The following is a 15508-nucleotide window of genomic DNA, read 5'->3' as shown; positions in this document are numbered from 1 at the left end:
CATGCCAGCTCAGTCGCGACCATATATAAAGTATAGGTTTAAATTGACGCTATGATCAAGCATGCAGTGCACTCTGCAATTTATGCCAGTCAATGCCTGTCGCACAAATCTGATTGGACGTGCCTGTGAATTTTAAATTAAGCATCTTGATTGGTTGAGTGTTCATTAGCTTTGCACTAAGCATCTGCAGACCCAAGACCTGTTTATATAGGTTAATTCTAGGATTGAAGCTGGGAAATCTGATCGTGGATCAGCATAGGTGCTCGCTGGTTTTAAGAAAACTGTGCCCTTACATTGGTCTAAGCTATAGGTGTCAGACTCCAGTCCTGGAGAGTTGGAACCCTGCACATTTTTGGGTTTCCCCCCATTAAACGCACCCGATTCAACTCCTTGTGCTAATTGCCACACAGCTGTTTAGCTGAAAAATTTGTGGTGGAAAAGGGAAAGAACTAAGCTACACAGGGCTCCAACCCCCCAGGACTGGAGTTTGACACCCCTGGTCTAAGTGGTCCCTATGGGCGCCCTTCCAATGGAAAGGGGTGCTGTGATGAAGTGGCCTCCGTGCTCCCCCACCCCCCCCCCCCCCCCAAAGGACACTTATATGTTGTCACTTGGCAACATATAACGGAAGTGTCACTGCATCCAGAACAGTCCTGCAGGTGTTATCAAGAGGAGTTTCAGTGAGCAGGTAAGTTCCATGACAACTCCCTTAGAAACGCAAATTCATGGTTTTATAGAATGATGAAAAACTTCCTTTTATTTCCTTAATTAATAAAAGAAGAAAACAGCCTGAACTTACTGCCTTCAGGGTCCATGAGAGCCTGGTGTAGGGCGATGATGGATGGATGGATGGATGGATGGATGGATGAATGAATGAATGAATGAACAAAATATTTTTAAAACATTGCTTTTTAGGGCAGAGATGCACAATTTTTGTGGTATTTGTGTTGACAAGTGGAATTAGCTGTATGGTCGTGACTCAAACTCAGACCTTCGAGGCCTGTAGCACAATCACTAGCGTAACGTGTCATGCACGGTTTGACCTCATGTGAGGTTAAGACCACGAGGAATACATGGATATTTATTTATAATACTCACAGTTATATATTATTATATGGTACGGCTTTGAATTAACAAAATGCATTGTGAAGGTGCATCAGCAGCAAAAAGGTCTGCAAGCAGCAGGGGGCTAAATGAAAGTTCATTTAGCTTAGCGCCCAGCTGGGTGTAGGGCCACTGGCCACCCGGGTGCATTATACCCATCTCATTACCTTTCAACATTCTTTTTGTAGTACAAGGCTACTGATGGGAGAGGAGAGCAACAAAATAAAGGTATTTCTCCAAGACACTGGGAGTCTCGGGTTCACACCGAAGATTATCAGCTTTATCTGAAGGAGTTAACTCAGTCCAAGTGTAAAACGCCTAGAGAGAAGTGCTTTTCAGTTAAGTATTTACCATATAGCAATTTGGCCACATTATGTCTTGGTCAGGGAGTGGAGAGGTACAGAGGAAGGGAAACATGACTTCATATATAAAAAAAAAAATCAATTGTCCGATTATATTGCAGGCTTCTGATATAAAATGCAGAGGCAGATCAGAAACTCCTTTGATGTTGAATTCTGTTCGATGTTCAACACCAAGTCAAACATGGAACAGAACTCAGGGAGGGAAAATGTAAGAATTATAATCTTTTAAAAAAAGATTCAGGTATCTACAATATCATGAAGCCTTATTTTCCTTCATAGCGAATCCCAAGACTTTATGTTCAACATGCTGTTGGCCAGCAAACAAAAAAAAAACCAAAATGTGAAAACTCACATTTGCGAAACGTGGTCCAGTCGTTCAGCTTTTAATAACCTGAAACCCACATACTTGATCCCTCGAGAAACCTAACAAAGCATTTCATATGGCTTAAAAACAAAGCTTAAAGACAGAAGGCTTACTTATCAATTTTGAGCTGAGACCACCCAGATGACTCTTGACCAAGATACGCAGCCCTGGAAACACTTGCCAACAATGGGAGACAACGATGACCAACACCCTGACCCACTTATGATTACTGTGCACCGAAGTACCACGTGGCTTCACTAGCCAAGGGGGAAACACGATGAATAGCAAACGTCCTTCAAATTCTTCAGTCCATCTAGCACAAGTTAATGCATGACATCTCCGGGGGCTCATTTCATGGGCCCCCCCACCTTCACGTGGTCCCGAGAGCCTAGTGCCATTTTCGATCTTCAGCACATTCTAAACTCTTTCTTAGTCGTCGTCCTCCTCTTCGTGGGAGCCCACCCCATGTCTCCCGGAGCTGTCCAAGGCCCCCTGTGGACGCACATGCTGGATGGAGAGGATGCCCGTCAGTAGGGCGTAGCTCAGCATGGCACCCAGGGCCACCAACACCGACAGCACTTGGTTGCGGCGCTTATGGGGCTCGTTGTCAAAGTCGCTGCTGTCTGGTTGGCTGGAGAACTGGCGACCAGGACTATCTAATTAAAAAGTCAATTAAAATCAATTAAAAAGTGGGTCAGAGGTCACAGCATCAGGAGTTATTTTCATATATTTGCAGGGCTACTAAAATCATCATAACAGTCATCCATCCATCCATCCCTCCATGTCCCAACTGATTATACAGTGGAGGGTCATGAGGGGCCTGGACCTTATTCCAGGTAGCACAAAGCACAATGTAGGAGAAGACTCTGGACAGAAGACCAGTCCATCACAGGATACATGCATTCAGGAGTGGTGAGATCCCCTCCACATTTCCCACTTTGATCATAATAACAGACCCCAAAAAACTCCATGTATCTTCAACAACAGGTTAACTCTCCATGAGACTTGGACCGCTCACCTTGCCCCTCGCTGGGAAAATAGAGGGTCAGGATGTTGGAACAGAAGTTGGAGAGGTTGTCCATGGACTTCAGGTGCTGCTGTAGCTTAGCGTTGGGCAGCTTCATCTTGAGCAATGGTGCCAAGTGACCAAACACAAAGGCATCCAGAGAGGAGGGGCTATGGGTATGACACAGAAAGAAAAAAAACACGTAATGGAATAAGTATTTACATGAAACCACTCTGTGGTATTACACCATTTTATGCAATGGACAAGTTACAATGGTGTGGTTTGGTGAGTTCAGACAGACCAGAATTTGGTTATGATATGGTACGACGGTGCGTGACGACTGATCGGTTTGCCTGACTTACGAATCCCCAAAGAAAAATGTATGTGAAGCCAGGCGCTGAGAGAGGAGGTTCATACATTCCAGAGCTTCTCGATAAAGCTGGAGAAACAGAGAGCAATTTCAGACACACACACAGACACACACACACACACACACACACAGACACACACACAGACACACACACAGACACACACACAGACACACACACAGACACACACACACACATACACACACACACAGACACAGACACAGACACAGACACACACGTGTTTCTGTTTACTGCTCATGCTTTTCTCATGGGTAACATCAGCTCTGTTTATTATAGTATTAACAAAATTCTGCCGCACGACAACAATGCTTGTCAAACGCACTAATTAAACCCCTTCAAAGTTACTCAAGTCATCTCCACAATTCACGCCTTGGGGCACGTTCTTATATAAAGGCTTGGAAATGCATACAATATACCCCTTCATGTTGGTAGGGGGCCACATGTGGGGGATGTATTTAATGTAACGTTAAAATCCAAGACTATCTGAAAACAACATTCTGGTCACCTAGATAATTCATAGCACATCCTACAAAAGTTAAACCACTACAGTGTTGGCTTTGACAACACTTCGGGTCTTGAGTACTTCTTCCTGGAGTTACTCAATGAGCTGAGAATTCTGTAGAAAAATGGTGACACCACTAAGAGTATAACCACTCTAAATGGCCTTTACTCTTTGTGTATGGAAGGACCAACATCATGGAATGCCATTTGTTCAGGAGAAACAGCGCAGCTGTGAATTCCGCAATACAACCATCATAAAACAGCTGCTAGGAGACCCTCCACTGTCTGAGAGCATCAAGGCCAAACAGCCGTTCGCCCCACTGCTGCCTCGGAGGGCATCGCTGCCCCTAAATAGTCCTCACCTCTTTCTCGGTCTCATCACCAGGCTCCAATCTCAAGTCGCCCCTCATCAGCCGAAGCCGGTCCAACTGCCTGCCCTGCATGCGGCTGGGAAGGAAGAAGTTCAGCGGGAAGGGGATGTTCTCGCCATGCCACCGCCGCGTCACGTCCACATAGTTTTTGGGGTCCACCCACAGAGCGTAGACCTGAGCAGAAAGAGGGGGGGCAGTTTGGGAATGGAGCACGTGGGGAGACGAAAACCTGAATTTGTCACTTCAAATTCAAGATCAGAATTTGTTTGTTTTAGAAAGGACCTCAGGAAGAATTTATCAACCACACCATTACGAAGGTTCAAGTTTCTTTCATCATCATGTGTACGCTGACAATCGGGAGTTTCGGAACATTCTACAATGAGCTCATGGCAAATACTCTGTCAGAACTCTTTGAAGGTGGAAGATGAAGGTTAGTTTAACGTGACGACATAATCTGCACAATCACCGCTAATGAGTTTGATCCTCAGTGATGTATTACAGTGTCTTTTCATTTCCTCAGTAAATCCCGGAGATCCGCCAGAAGCCACTGATACCGTTATTTCTTTGGTTTTGGTGGATCGATGAATCTCATCACCTCTTTTTTGTTTACTTAGTCTAGTTTTTTTTTTTTTTATCGAATAAGGCAGATGATTCTAAACTGAACACCCTTTGATTCTCCTCCACATTATGCCCCCCTCCCCCCACGCCCATCGAATACCTGTGGATACGCCCCCCCCCACAACCACCCCAACGTTCTTCTCACCAATGCTGGCAGGAGCTTCTCCTCCACCAGCGAGATGAAGGCCAGTGCGTCAGCCCCTTCTTTGCCAGATAAGTCATAGTCTGCGTTATATTTCTGCAAAAGGACGCAAGGGGCCAATCAGAATCCATGAAGCACAATGCATCGTCTCAGGCTCCCCAAGCTGAAAAGGCATTAGAATTATACATATGGATGCACAGTATTCCATTACACTTACGATTAATGATTTCTCTAATAATTTCCAAATGGGAGTCTCATTCGGAGGCCAAGAGGAACCACCAAGCAGTTTTTAGTTACAAGAAACAACAACCAGCTAACGACAAGGAAATCTATACACTTCCATACAAGTGAGTCTGTCAGTTTATAAGACAACAGAAGCTATCTACTGTCAGTGGCCAATCAGAACAATCCCAGAGTGTTTTGAAAAGGATCCAGAACGCTAGTGCTCTAAACCGGGTCGGGAAGCACTGGCCCCTTCGGGGAACGATCCTAACCGCAATCATACGAAGGAATTTCATGGAAATTCTGCTGCTTAGAGATCGGAAGGTCTGGAACCCTGACTGGAAATGGAAGGTCTCGTGGATCCCACCACCCATCCTCGGGGCTGCCACAGAGGGCCTTTTCCTCTTTGCGCCCTCATCTGTTCGTTGGACCCCATTTCCAAGGCAATTATCAGTCTTCACTGTGGTTTGAAGGCCCCCCCCCCCCCCCGTTCTCCTTCCCACAGACTCCGTCCTTGGTTGAGGCGGGGGTGCACTAACTATCTGTGCTGATAGCTTCCATCTGGGCATTACTTCTAGGGAAAAGGGGTAAACTGAGGAGTGAAGAGAGCAAAAAGGAATATCTTGCTTTTCCCGGCTGGAACAGACTTGGCGGTTGTACGGATACACCTGGCTCAGCTGCCTGGTTCTCCTGTTTTTGTGTTAGAGAACACGCTCGAGCAAATAAGGTTCCCCCCCCCAGGAATCTCGCCACGTGAGCCACCCATCTGTCACGCCTAACCTTCGCAGGCTGTTCGGATACAACATGCCGTTCGGAGGGAGCGCGAGTCACCTGCTTCTTCAGGTGGATGATGATCTTGCTGGGCTGGGAAAAGCTCCCTTCCTCTTGAGTTTTCAGGGCAGGCAAAGAACCTGTCAGAGAGACACGCCGACACGTGACCGGCCCCGCAGCCAAAAAACCATCTTTACACTGCGAATCATCCTCAACCACACAAAGGGTGATGCGTTAAATAACAGGGGAGGGATTAAGTGTGATGCGGAACGCTGGTGTTACCTGTAGGGCTTCTCCAGGGATTGGCGATCTTGTGGACTTTGAGAGGAGCACCGGCAAACTTGGCATAGGCCTAGAATGAAGGCATCAATAGCAAACTCAGAGAAAGCATTTCGCATAAAAGTTTTGGCTGCTCAATAAAACCATGTACTCCAAAATAAGTAGCATAAAAGGGCATTTGTTCGTCAAATTTCATATTCACTAACATAGTGTGTGACTGACAATGTATGGGTGTCCTTTCCAGGGCAGCCCTGATCTGCTGGAATAAGCTCTATGGTCACTGCAACCAAATCCATTAGCTGTCTACTGAAGATCGGGGGGGGGGATAGATGGAATTTCACCAGAAAAAAAATTGATATAAAAAAAAAACTTATTTAGGCTGATATTAAAGAAAATGTAAGATTTAACAAATAGACATGAGCAGCCGCTGGACAACAGCAACAACATGTTGAGAATGAACTTTGGTTAGACGACTACGGAAGGGGATGGGGGGGGCGCTGGTGGTCTAGCTAGCGGAGGTGGGCAGCCATCCTCCTGTGAGCACTGAAGGTGCGCTAACACCGCGGAGGCGCTGCTAGGGGCAGCTCCGTGAAGCGAGGGAGACCAAGACCCCTCAAACGCAATAGAAACAGGCAGAAATGCCTGGGAGTCATCCACATGGTGCCAGGAATATTTTCCAGGGAACACCTCAATTACAACAGACCGCGGGGGGGGGGGGGCGTGCAGCAAGTGTGCAAAGGCTGTAATGAGAAACAGATAGCGCAAAGCCCCCGTTGACGTGGAAACGGAAGCTGGGCGACACAGCCAGCCATCGGAAAGAGGCGCGATTTTCCGATCGCCAGAAATTTCGGAAGGCGGTCTGGGTCATAAACCATCTGCGACAGGAGTCCTGCTCTCATTGCCCTCCCTCCTGCCATGGTCTGTCCACAGCAGCCCAGACACCCCAAATGAGTCAGAAAGGAGGTGGGAACTCCTGCTGAGAAAGAGGCGGGGGTGGGGGGGTGGGGGGGGAGGGCAGATTCCGATTATGAAAGATCTCTTATTAAAAAGATTCTTACCATAGGCTTGGAAACTGAAGCTGCACATAACTGAAGCGCTTGGATAAACGCGAGTCTGCATCCTTGGAAGGGAAGTTCATTCACTGTCCCACAAAACGAAAAAGCTTCTGTTTCCTGGCAAGTTTTTGCACCGGACTGAAGTGAGACCCAATGTCACCTTTATTCCTGCCAAGTGATTCATCTGACCCAAAGCAGTGACTTCCTCCCTGTTCCAAACCCCATTCATTCAGCAGGTCGACAGACAGCAGACAGAACAGTAGTGCGCGGATTTAAATTTCTAACCGACGTACACGTTCTGCCACTGTGCCAGTGCAGATACATCAATGTGGACACACATTAATTCTTTTTACCGAATTTCTCAAGAGCCTGAGAAGTACAAAAGGAATGTTAGTTGAAATTGTTTCATTTGAAAAAAAGTCGATACAGTAAGATGCTTATCCTTTTACTGCAATCGCGGAGAAACAAACCGGATTAAAAACACAAAGTACATACGCAAAGAAGCAGAGCATGTTGAGACATTTCCACTCACATCCGGTAGGTTATGGGTTCCTACCCATTGGAGGACCGGGGGCCATCTTATACTATGCAGAAATGTGAGGAAGGTGGGAGCTGGGGAGGCTCAGCTGAGCCATTTCCATTTTCAGGTGTGATCAGAATGTGTGAACACCGTGGGTTTGGCATTACTGGGAGAACATATAAGTGGATAAGACCTTCCCCCAAAGTGCCGGCGTAACTCCGCGACCCCAGTTAATAGCCAAGTCTAAGGCTGCATGAAATCACAATGCAATATGTCAAATTTGCGCTTAATATTGCGATAATTATAACAAAAATGAAGATAAATTTTACTCAAAGTAAACTACAGCCAATTAGATGTTATAGAGGTGTTGCTGACAAATGCAATGTGATTATTGCACATGTGACAGTGCTGATGTTTTGTCCTTATTCTGTCTGCATCATGGTGAAGCTCCAGCCAAATCGCAAAGAAAGAAATTGTAAATGATTTCTGTTCAATACATAGGATTATTACCTCGGTTAATCAATCAGTCCTTTATTTGATTCCATCCATCCATTTTCTGTAACTACTTGTTGTACTCAGAGACACAGGGGGTCTGGAGCCTATCCTGCAAGCTACGGGCGCAAGGCAGGGCACACACACCATTCACACCTATAGACAGCTTGGTAACTCCAGTTCTCCTTAGTATGTCTTTGGACTGCAGGGGGGGGGGGGGAGAGAGAGCATGAAAACTCCACAGACGGAGCCAGGGCTGAAGGAGGAAAGTGCATTAATTAATATGTGACATCACAAAGCTGCCAGATATAACTTTTGTGGAAGTGCTGCTTGATCCAGAGTGAATATGTGCACAGTAGCATCCACAGAGACAAACATCAATTCCTGGAACAAACGTACAGCGGGCAAAGAGAGAGGAGGAGGTCTACACCGCGCCCAGAAAGGTGCCAGCTGACACAGCGGAGGTGGGGGTATGCCAGCGCGCCACAGCAGGAATGAATAGAGACCGTTGTCTCACAGAAATCGCAGGAGATAGAAAAAGCGGTTCAGCTGAATGGACAGTCTGCTTTTCGGTGACAAGGTCCGAGTTAAAAATAAAGCAGAACAGTCCAAGCCGTTGAAATAATCAGATGACAATGAAGTTTCCATTTCACAGATGATCACTGATTCTGCATGGTCCTGTCAAGTTGGTGATTTGACTGATGCATTGTACGCACAATGAAAGAAACATTTCGACCGGCCTTCGTCGTTTGACGATTCTGCTTATGATCCTAAGCTGGCTGTACCTGCGGATCCAACCAGGCTGCTGTGCTAATGGCCCACAGAACCCCTAGCAGATGCAGGACATTTACCAGTAAGAAGCAGCCAGTTCCCGGGAGTAGCGGGAAAGGGCAGTTCGCCGTTTAGCAAGCAGACGCACGGAAAACAACATTCAGATCAAACAAATGTGCTGCCCTTTGCCAAAACAGGCCTGACCAGAAGGCAGGAAAGACTGTGCTGCATTCATGGAACATAAGAGATCATTTCTTCCAGAATGTTCATCCACAACCCGCGTCATATGCACAATAAGGTGCGCTGAGGGATTGAGAGCATCATGTCTGACAAAGACAAGGGCAGAACATGCAAACGACACACACACAGTAGAGGCAGACTCCAACCCCCAATCCTATGCAGTTTTTCAATGTGAAACACTGAGCCGCTCCGTCACTTCTTGGTATTACGGTAGGGGAAATTTTACAAAGTGCAAAAGTGCCCTATTTTCACGCATGCCAAAGCAAATGAAGAAACTCCACAATTTATACAAGATAAACATCACTCTGCTCTGGAGAAAAGATGAACCTCTTTCAAGCAAGATGGAAACAAACCAGCTGAAATGTTTAATAAACAAGATTTACTAGATGAGTGCATTATTTGCTACTGCACAAATATTTTGTTCATAGATGGAAATACAACATGGTATTTCCACAGAAACAATCATTTTTCTTTGGTTAGCCACAATATCTCAGCTATAATTGTAATATTAAATGACAGTCTTGGCCTGTTAGTTCCTTCACACTTATTCTCCAATACAATAACATTTATACAACTATTTTTAAGCTAATAAACTGATCATATCTGGATGCTATTAAAAACGTGATTCCCCCACAAGGTAACTTAAAGCTATAGTAAGAGTCTTGCCTTCTACCATTTTCAAAAAAAGCGCCAAATCTCTGGCCAGCAAGAAGCGTCAGGCTCCTTTAACTGTTAATGCCGCTCCGCGGATCTTATGGACAGGGGAACAAGAGGGACATTCAGGGGTAATTTCTCAGGACTTCATAACCCCTTTTCCCTTCACCACTATTTAAAGGTGGGTAATGCCCAAAATAAAGGAAGTAATTAAAGTGTGATTTCAATGGCTGCTTTCTACACCAGTCCAGACACATTAGCCTCACACACCCTCGCGTTAATAGGTGTTTGACGGACTTGGATGCAGTTTCAGTGACTTTTGTTTTTTGTTACGTTGCACATTGGTATAGAGGAAGCAGAATAGATACTATAGAGCTGGATTTAATATTATGGGTTAGGGTGCATTAATCAGACACTCCTGCTATACCACAGCAGCCACCACCACATTGGGAGAAAGCAGCCTATACCCACGAGAGTCCAGGAAAGTACTTTGGCGTAATCATTATGTCAGTTAAAAAGCAACATTTAAATCATTTATCAGTGACGAATGCTTTTTTAAACTATACAATTTCAGAATATCACCCACAGAACTAAATATTGCAAATTTTTCCACAATTATAAACATTCACATGTCAAGTTACGGCACTGGAAATTCTGAAACCAGTCTGGGAGTTTATTGCCATGAGTATTTATATCACTGGTAAATTTAGCAGCTGCATTCAGTAGGAATACTCCAGATACAAGCGAAAACATGGATTAAACACCATCCATCCATCCATCCATTTTCTGAAACCGCTTAATCCCAATTGGGGTTGCAGGGGGGGGGGGACCGGAGTCTATACTGGGAACAGTGGGCCTAGGCGGGAACCAGCTCTGGGCAGTCGGCAACACACCACAGGGCGCACACACACACTCACAACTACATGGCCAATTTAGACTCACCAATCAACCTATCCTGCACACTTTTGGACTGTGGGAGGAAATCGTAGCCCCCGGCGAAAACCCACGCAAACACGGGGAGAGCGTGCGAACTCCACACAGAAAGGAGCCAGAAAGGACCGTAAGCAGGACCTTCTTGCTGTGAGGTAGCAGCGCTAACCACTGCAAACTTAGGTCGTTGGTATGGCATGTTTCAATCACGTGACTTAAAGTTTCTCATTTGCTGTAGATTAATATCGATTAAGTTAGCACAGCATTGTGCTGGGAAAAAAAGGGGAGATTCCGACATGATCCAGCATCCATGCATACAAAAGCCACACAGTACTGCCTGACAACGTAGTTTGGACAGAGCCTACATGCCCTGAAGCTGTTTCCACAGGGGGAGTTTGGGGGTTGGCAGTGAAGCTTGTTCTGAGAGGGCGAATAGTGATGAAACACTGAACGGGGGCCACACTCCCAAACAGCCTGTGGCAAATGACCTCATCTGAAGGCAAACGTGTAAATGCACATCCAGAGCACTCACCCCCCCCGAACGGAAAGGATGATGCTGCACTCCACAATACACACACTTGCATGCGTGTGCATGCACACCTTTCACTAAAACCCCAACCATGACCTTTCTGAAGGACACCCCCACTGAAAAAAGGACCCGACTGTAGTACTATCCTGATACAGCATCGCTGGTATAACGTATATAAAGGTATAACGAACCAGTAAACTGAGCTCCTTTGCAGTTTCGATTAAGAAAAAAAAAGTGAATCAGTCTGTGTGAGAGTCATTACGGGGACGCTGTGCATTTTCCTACCACCGAAGGGAGAAGGACAGAAACCATACAGGCTTTTGCAGACTTAGGCCTGTTCCCTCCTTTCTTTCTCAGACCAGCAGACCAAATGTTAAAAATAGAACTTTGCATTATATTAACTGGAAAAATCGGGCAGCGTTTGCCATTTCAGTATTCAGCTGCAGTGAAACACAAATGCAAGCATCCATCTAAATCCAGAATATAAAATAAAGGACAGAAGACGGTTTTGACGCATTTTAATGCAAATCTCAATATTCAAGTCCAGACTAAAAACACACCTGTTTAGTTTAGCGTATAGGGACACTAGTTCTAGCCCTAGCTAACTCTTCACTCCCAGGCAGACCTGTAGTGTGAGGTGTAGAGCTGGGTGGGGATCGGTGCCATTGGCTTTGGATGAACTGGATTGTCAGTGCTGTCACTCTAGCTTTGCAATCTCTTGTGGAACTGGAGTGCTGACATTTCAGGGACTCCCCATGCCGGCATTCCCACTTGCCTCTCCCTCCTACTGATGCTGCCATAGCCATATCTGCCGGAGCTTGCAGATTGCACTTCATATTGTACTCACCTAGCTTTTAGCACTGCCAATAGCCTCCTCTACTATGCCTAATTGTACATTTTATTTCCCCTACTCCTCCTGGGGGTGATGCCTGGAGACCTCAATCTATCAAGATATCCAGCACACCCGACCACCACCAGTGACGTCCCTGCATCCAGCTCGCCGTTCTGATCTTCCATGTATGACCCGCTGCCTTACCTCTGGTTGCCTGGCAATTGGAAGAAGACTCGGCTTCGGCATTGGCTTATCTTCCTTGCTCTCCTCTCTCTATTTGACTATCCCTGCCGGCCCCTGGAGGATGGGCTTCCCCTTTGAGTCTGGTCCCTCTCAAGGTTTCTTCCTTCTAGGGAGTTTTTCCTTGCCACTGTCGCCTATGGCTTACTCACTGGGGGCTTTGGGTGAGGATACTGTAAAGCGCTTTGAGACAATGTAATGTTGTGATAATGCGCTATATAAAAATAAATTTGTTGTTGTTGTTGTCAAAAGCATGCCTCTAATTCAGTTTGTGTCTAAGTGAGGTCCACGGTGTATTTTAAAGAAAGGCGGGTGCTGCTTCTGTACTGCTTCTTTAGCTGAAGCCCCTTTGCCCTTTTGAGCTCTGTGTTGTTACAAAGTAGCGAAGCCCTGGTACAAGCCCTGTGTGATGATCTTTGAGGGAACTTCACATAAAACAGAACATTACCGCAATCACAGCCCACAGATGGAGAGATCAAGGCCTGCATGAAAGGATTTCCTTTGGCCTTGTAAAACCTTAAGCCAGACATAATTGCTCGTGGTAAACCAGCAAGGAAGGAAAAGAAACTTGGTAGGAGAGGGGAAAAATTAAATAATAATAATAATAATTAAAAAAAATCAAATCACACAGCCTCTCTCACTTTCTAATATTCGCAGATAATTTCATTAAGACTTGCTGGCTGAAATAAAGGTTTAAGTCTGATTAAAGTTTATATAAGGTGATCAAAGTTCTCCAAAACAACTTCTTCAAGCTGGGAGATATTTTCATGGGAATGTCGCTGTTCTTTCAGGATCAGTAAAGTACACTCTCACTCTCTCTCTCTCTCTCTCTCTCAACACCACCCGTTTCACATCTTCATTTTGCATTTTTTTTTTAAGTATAAAAAAATCATTTTCGTCTGCTTTGCTTATATATAAAATAGTATTTCCTTTTTGTTCATGCACATGTGCCAAAATTGTACATAATAAAGCAATCAGCTATAAGTACACTGATTTATTTATACTGATTTATTTTTTTTTAACCTACTCATTTGCTGTACACAATGCATCATCATCATGGACAGACAGAAAGACATACAATCAGAACAAAGAAAAATGTTTAGAAAACCTACCTGTAGTCTGTCTGCAAACAGAAGAACAATGACGTAAAATTTTTGTGCTCAGGCAACATACTTGAAAATGTAGTCAAATATCAAAGGTAATGCTCACACTTTTATATATTTATATTAAACTTCATTTTATGTATGTGTCTATACTGCTAAAAATTGCACCGAATCTAATGATTTTTAGATATTTCAAAACCAGATTATTAACTTTAGGGACCTTATATTGGAATTTAATGGTGAAGTCTTGGGATTAAACGGTTACGATAACGGATGGGTGGATGGTTAAGTCTTCTATATGTCGAGATACTGGCACCTCAAGTACTGTGAAAACAGGATGGGAAATGACCATTTTAAGATTATTCATTTTAATAGGTTTGACATCCCTGAATAAATAAAATTCCAATCTTTCCAATCCTAGGAATCAACGGGCTTGTGACAGTATATAACCAGTATGGAATACCACGGTGCGCTTAACACAGAGCGTTCATGCAAGAGCATTTGCCCACTGTTCCAGAAAGCAGTGCACGGGAGCGGGGTGTCTTGAAACCATGTTAAAACACAACACTTGACTCTGCCGAAGCCATATTTTGAAAACGTAACCCTAGAGGTGTGCAAGGTGATTAATCTCATTACAGAAAGGAAATGCACACACTATTCCCTTATGCGTACAGGTTTTCTAACTGCCAGCAATTTTCAACTTATTCTGGTTGCCCTTCTGTAGTGTCATCAGAACGTTCTTCTGTCACCTCGCCCCAATAATGTTACGGCCCGGAAAATAATCTTCTGCTACTAATGCATTAGGCATTACCGGGAAGCTATTAGTAGTATTTTCAGAATATCGCGGTTGTTAAAAGTCGTTATCATTAACAGAAACTGCAAGTAAATAAAAAACATATACATAGGCGCGTAATGTAGAGATGAATACATACTCATGTGGAAATGGAGTCTAAAAGAGAAAAACTATTTAATAAAGTTAGTTTCGGCAAATCTAGTTTGGTTGATTTATAAAATGCATAGTCGAAGTTCAAAATGCTGATGATCATCTTCAGCTGTCTGTGAAGTAACTGAGGCACGAGGTGACCCCGCATTTGGGAATCGTCAGGTTTACATCTAGTAGCGTAGAAAATAATACACACGGTGATACAATACAGCGTTCGACACAACGAGACTGGCAGTGGTGATGTTTTTCAGGCGCGTACTTTTTAACTTACCAGTACTGTTAGGCACTCCGTATCAACAGAGGGCAATCCCCAACCGCCTTTCCAGCAGAACAACTCCAAGGGGGCAGCCATCTTGCTATGACAGCATGAACTTTCACACGGAAATGCTTCCGAACAGAACTACAGCGTGCGCGTGTTTCCATAGCAACGGCAGCCAGCTCTCTGCGATCTTTGCCAAATTCCTCATTAAAATCAAGGGTTAAAATACACTATTTCTAGCTAGCTTTGCAAATATGTAACACATGACTTTATATAAATATGATACATTAAAAAAACGATTATTAAAATAATACATCGGAATAAACTGGTTAATGTACAGTTAAGGCAAGTGTTCATATCTGACACTAAGCTCTTGAATGAATTGAACTAAATTTAACTGAATTGAATTGAACTGAAACCAGAAAACTAAAACAAATCCTACATCTTTATTTTATTTTTTAATGGCCTTCATCTGCCTGCAGAAGAATGTGAAAATAAGCTAGTGGGGTTTTGTTTATTCACAGTTATTTATTTGGTAAAGGCTTTGTCTACGGCATTTACAAATGGGACTTAGAGTCCGAGGTAGACTCAGCAGGCATCTAACATCCCTAGAGCAGTCAGGGTTAAAGTCCATAGTCAAGGGTGATACTGCCTTCCTAGTCTGAACCCACAACCTTCCAGAAACGGCTATGAATTCCTACCCCACTGAGCTACATACCACCCCTCAGCTACTTATTTTTGCTTATTATTTTTCAGCAGTCAGACCACAGATTTTGTTTTTTTACACCAGAGAACGACAAAAACAGTTTCA

The 15508-nt window shown here is 44.4% G+C and overlaps 1 protein-coding gene across 1 annotated transcript; it reads right to left on the bottom strand.

The window, feature by feature from the left end:
- Positions 1 to 1833: 1833 nt before the first annotated feature.
- mtx1a (metaxin 1a) lies at positions 1834 to 14821 on the bottom strand. The gene is made up of 8 exons (XM_049024526.1): positions 14710 to 14821; positions 6133 to 6202; positions 5911 to 5990; positions 4861 to 4953; positions 4089 to 4271; positions 3199 to 3275; positions 2849 to 3006; positions 1834 to 2486 (listed from the first exon to the last, which is right to left on the bottom strand). Exons 1-8 carry the CDS (start codon positions 14788 to 14790, stop codon positions 2260 to 2262), a joined length of 969 nt encoding a protein of 322 aa, XP_048880483.1. The 5' UTR covers positions 14791 to 14821; the 3' UTR covers positions 1834 to 2259.
- Positions 14822 to 15508: the final 687 nt, after the last annotated feature.

Source organism: Brienomyrus brachyistius, chromosome 9, assembly GCF_023856365.1.
Source record: "Brienomyrus brachyistius isolate T26 chromosome 9, BBRACH_0.4, whole genome shotgun sequence".
Taxonomy (NCBI): domain Eukaryota; kingdom Metazoa; phylum Chordata; class Actinopteri; order Osteoglossiformes; family Mormyridae; genus Brienomyrus; species Brienomyrus brachyistius.
This window is presented reverse-complemented; position numbering and strand designations above follow the sequence as displayed.

Coding starts and splice junctions, on each gene's coding strand:
- mtx1a (XM_049024526.1), bottom strand. CDS start 14,790: ATGGCTGCCCCCTTGGAGTTGTTCTGCTGGAAAGGCGGTTGGGGATTG. Junction 3,276..4,088: donor GTGATGAGACCGAGAAAGAG/GTGAGGACTATT, acceptor CTGTTTCTCCAG/CTTTATCGAGAAGCTCTGGA. Junction 2,487..2,848: donor TTTTCCCAGCGAGGGGCAAG/GTGAGCGGTCCA, acceptor CTTTTTAATTAG/ATAGTCCTGGTCGCCAGTTC.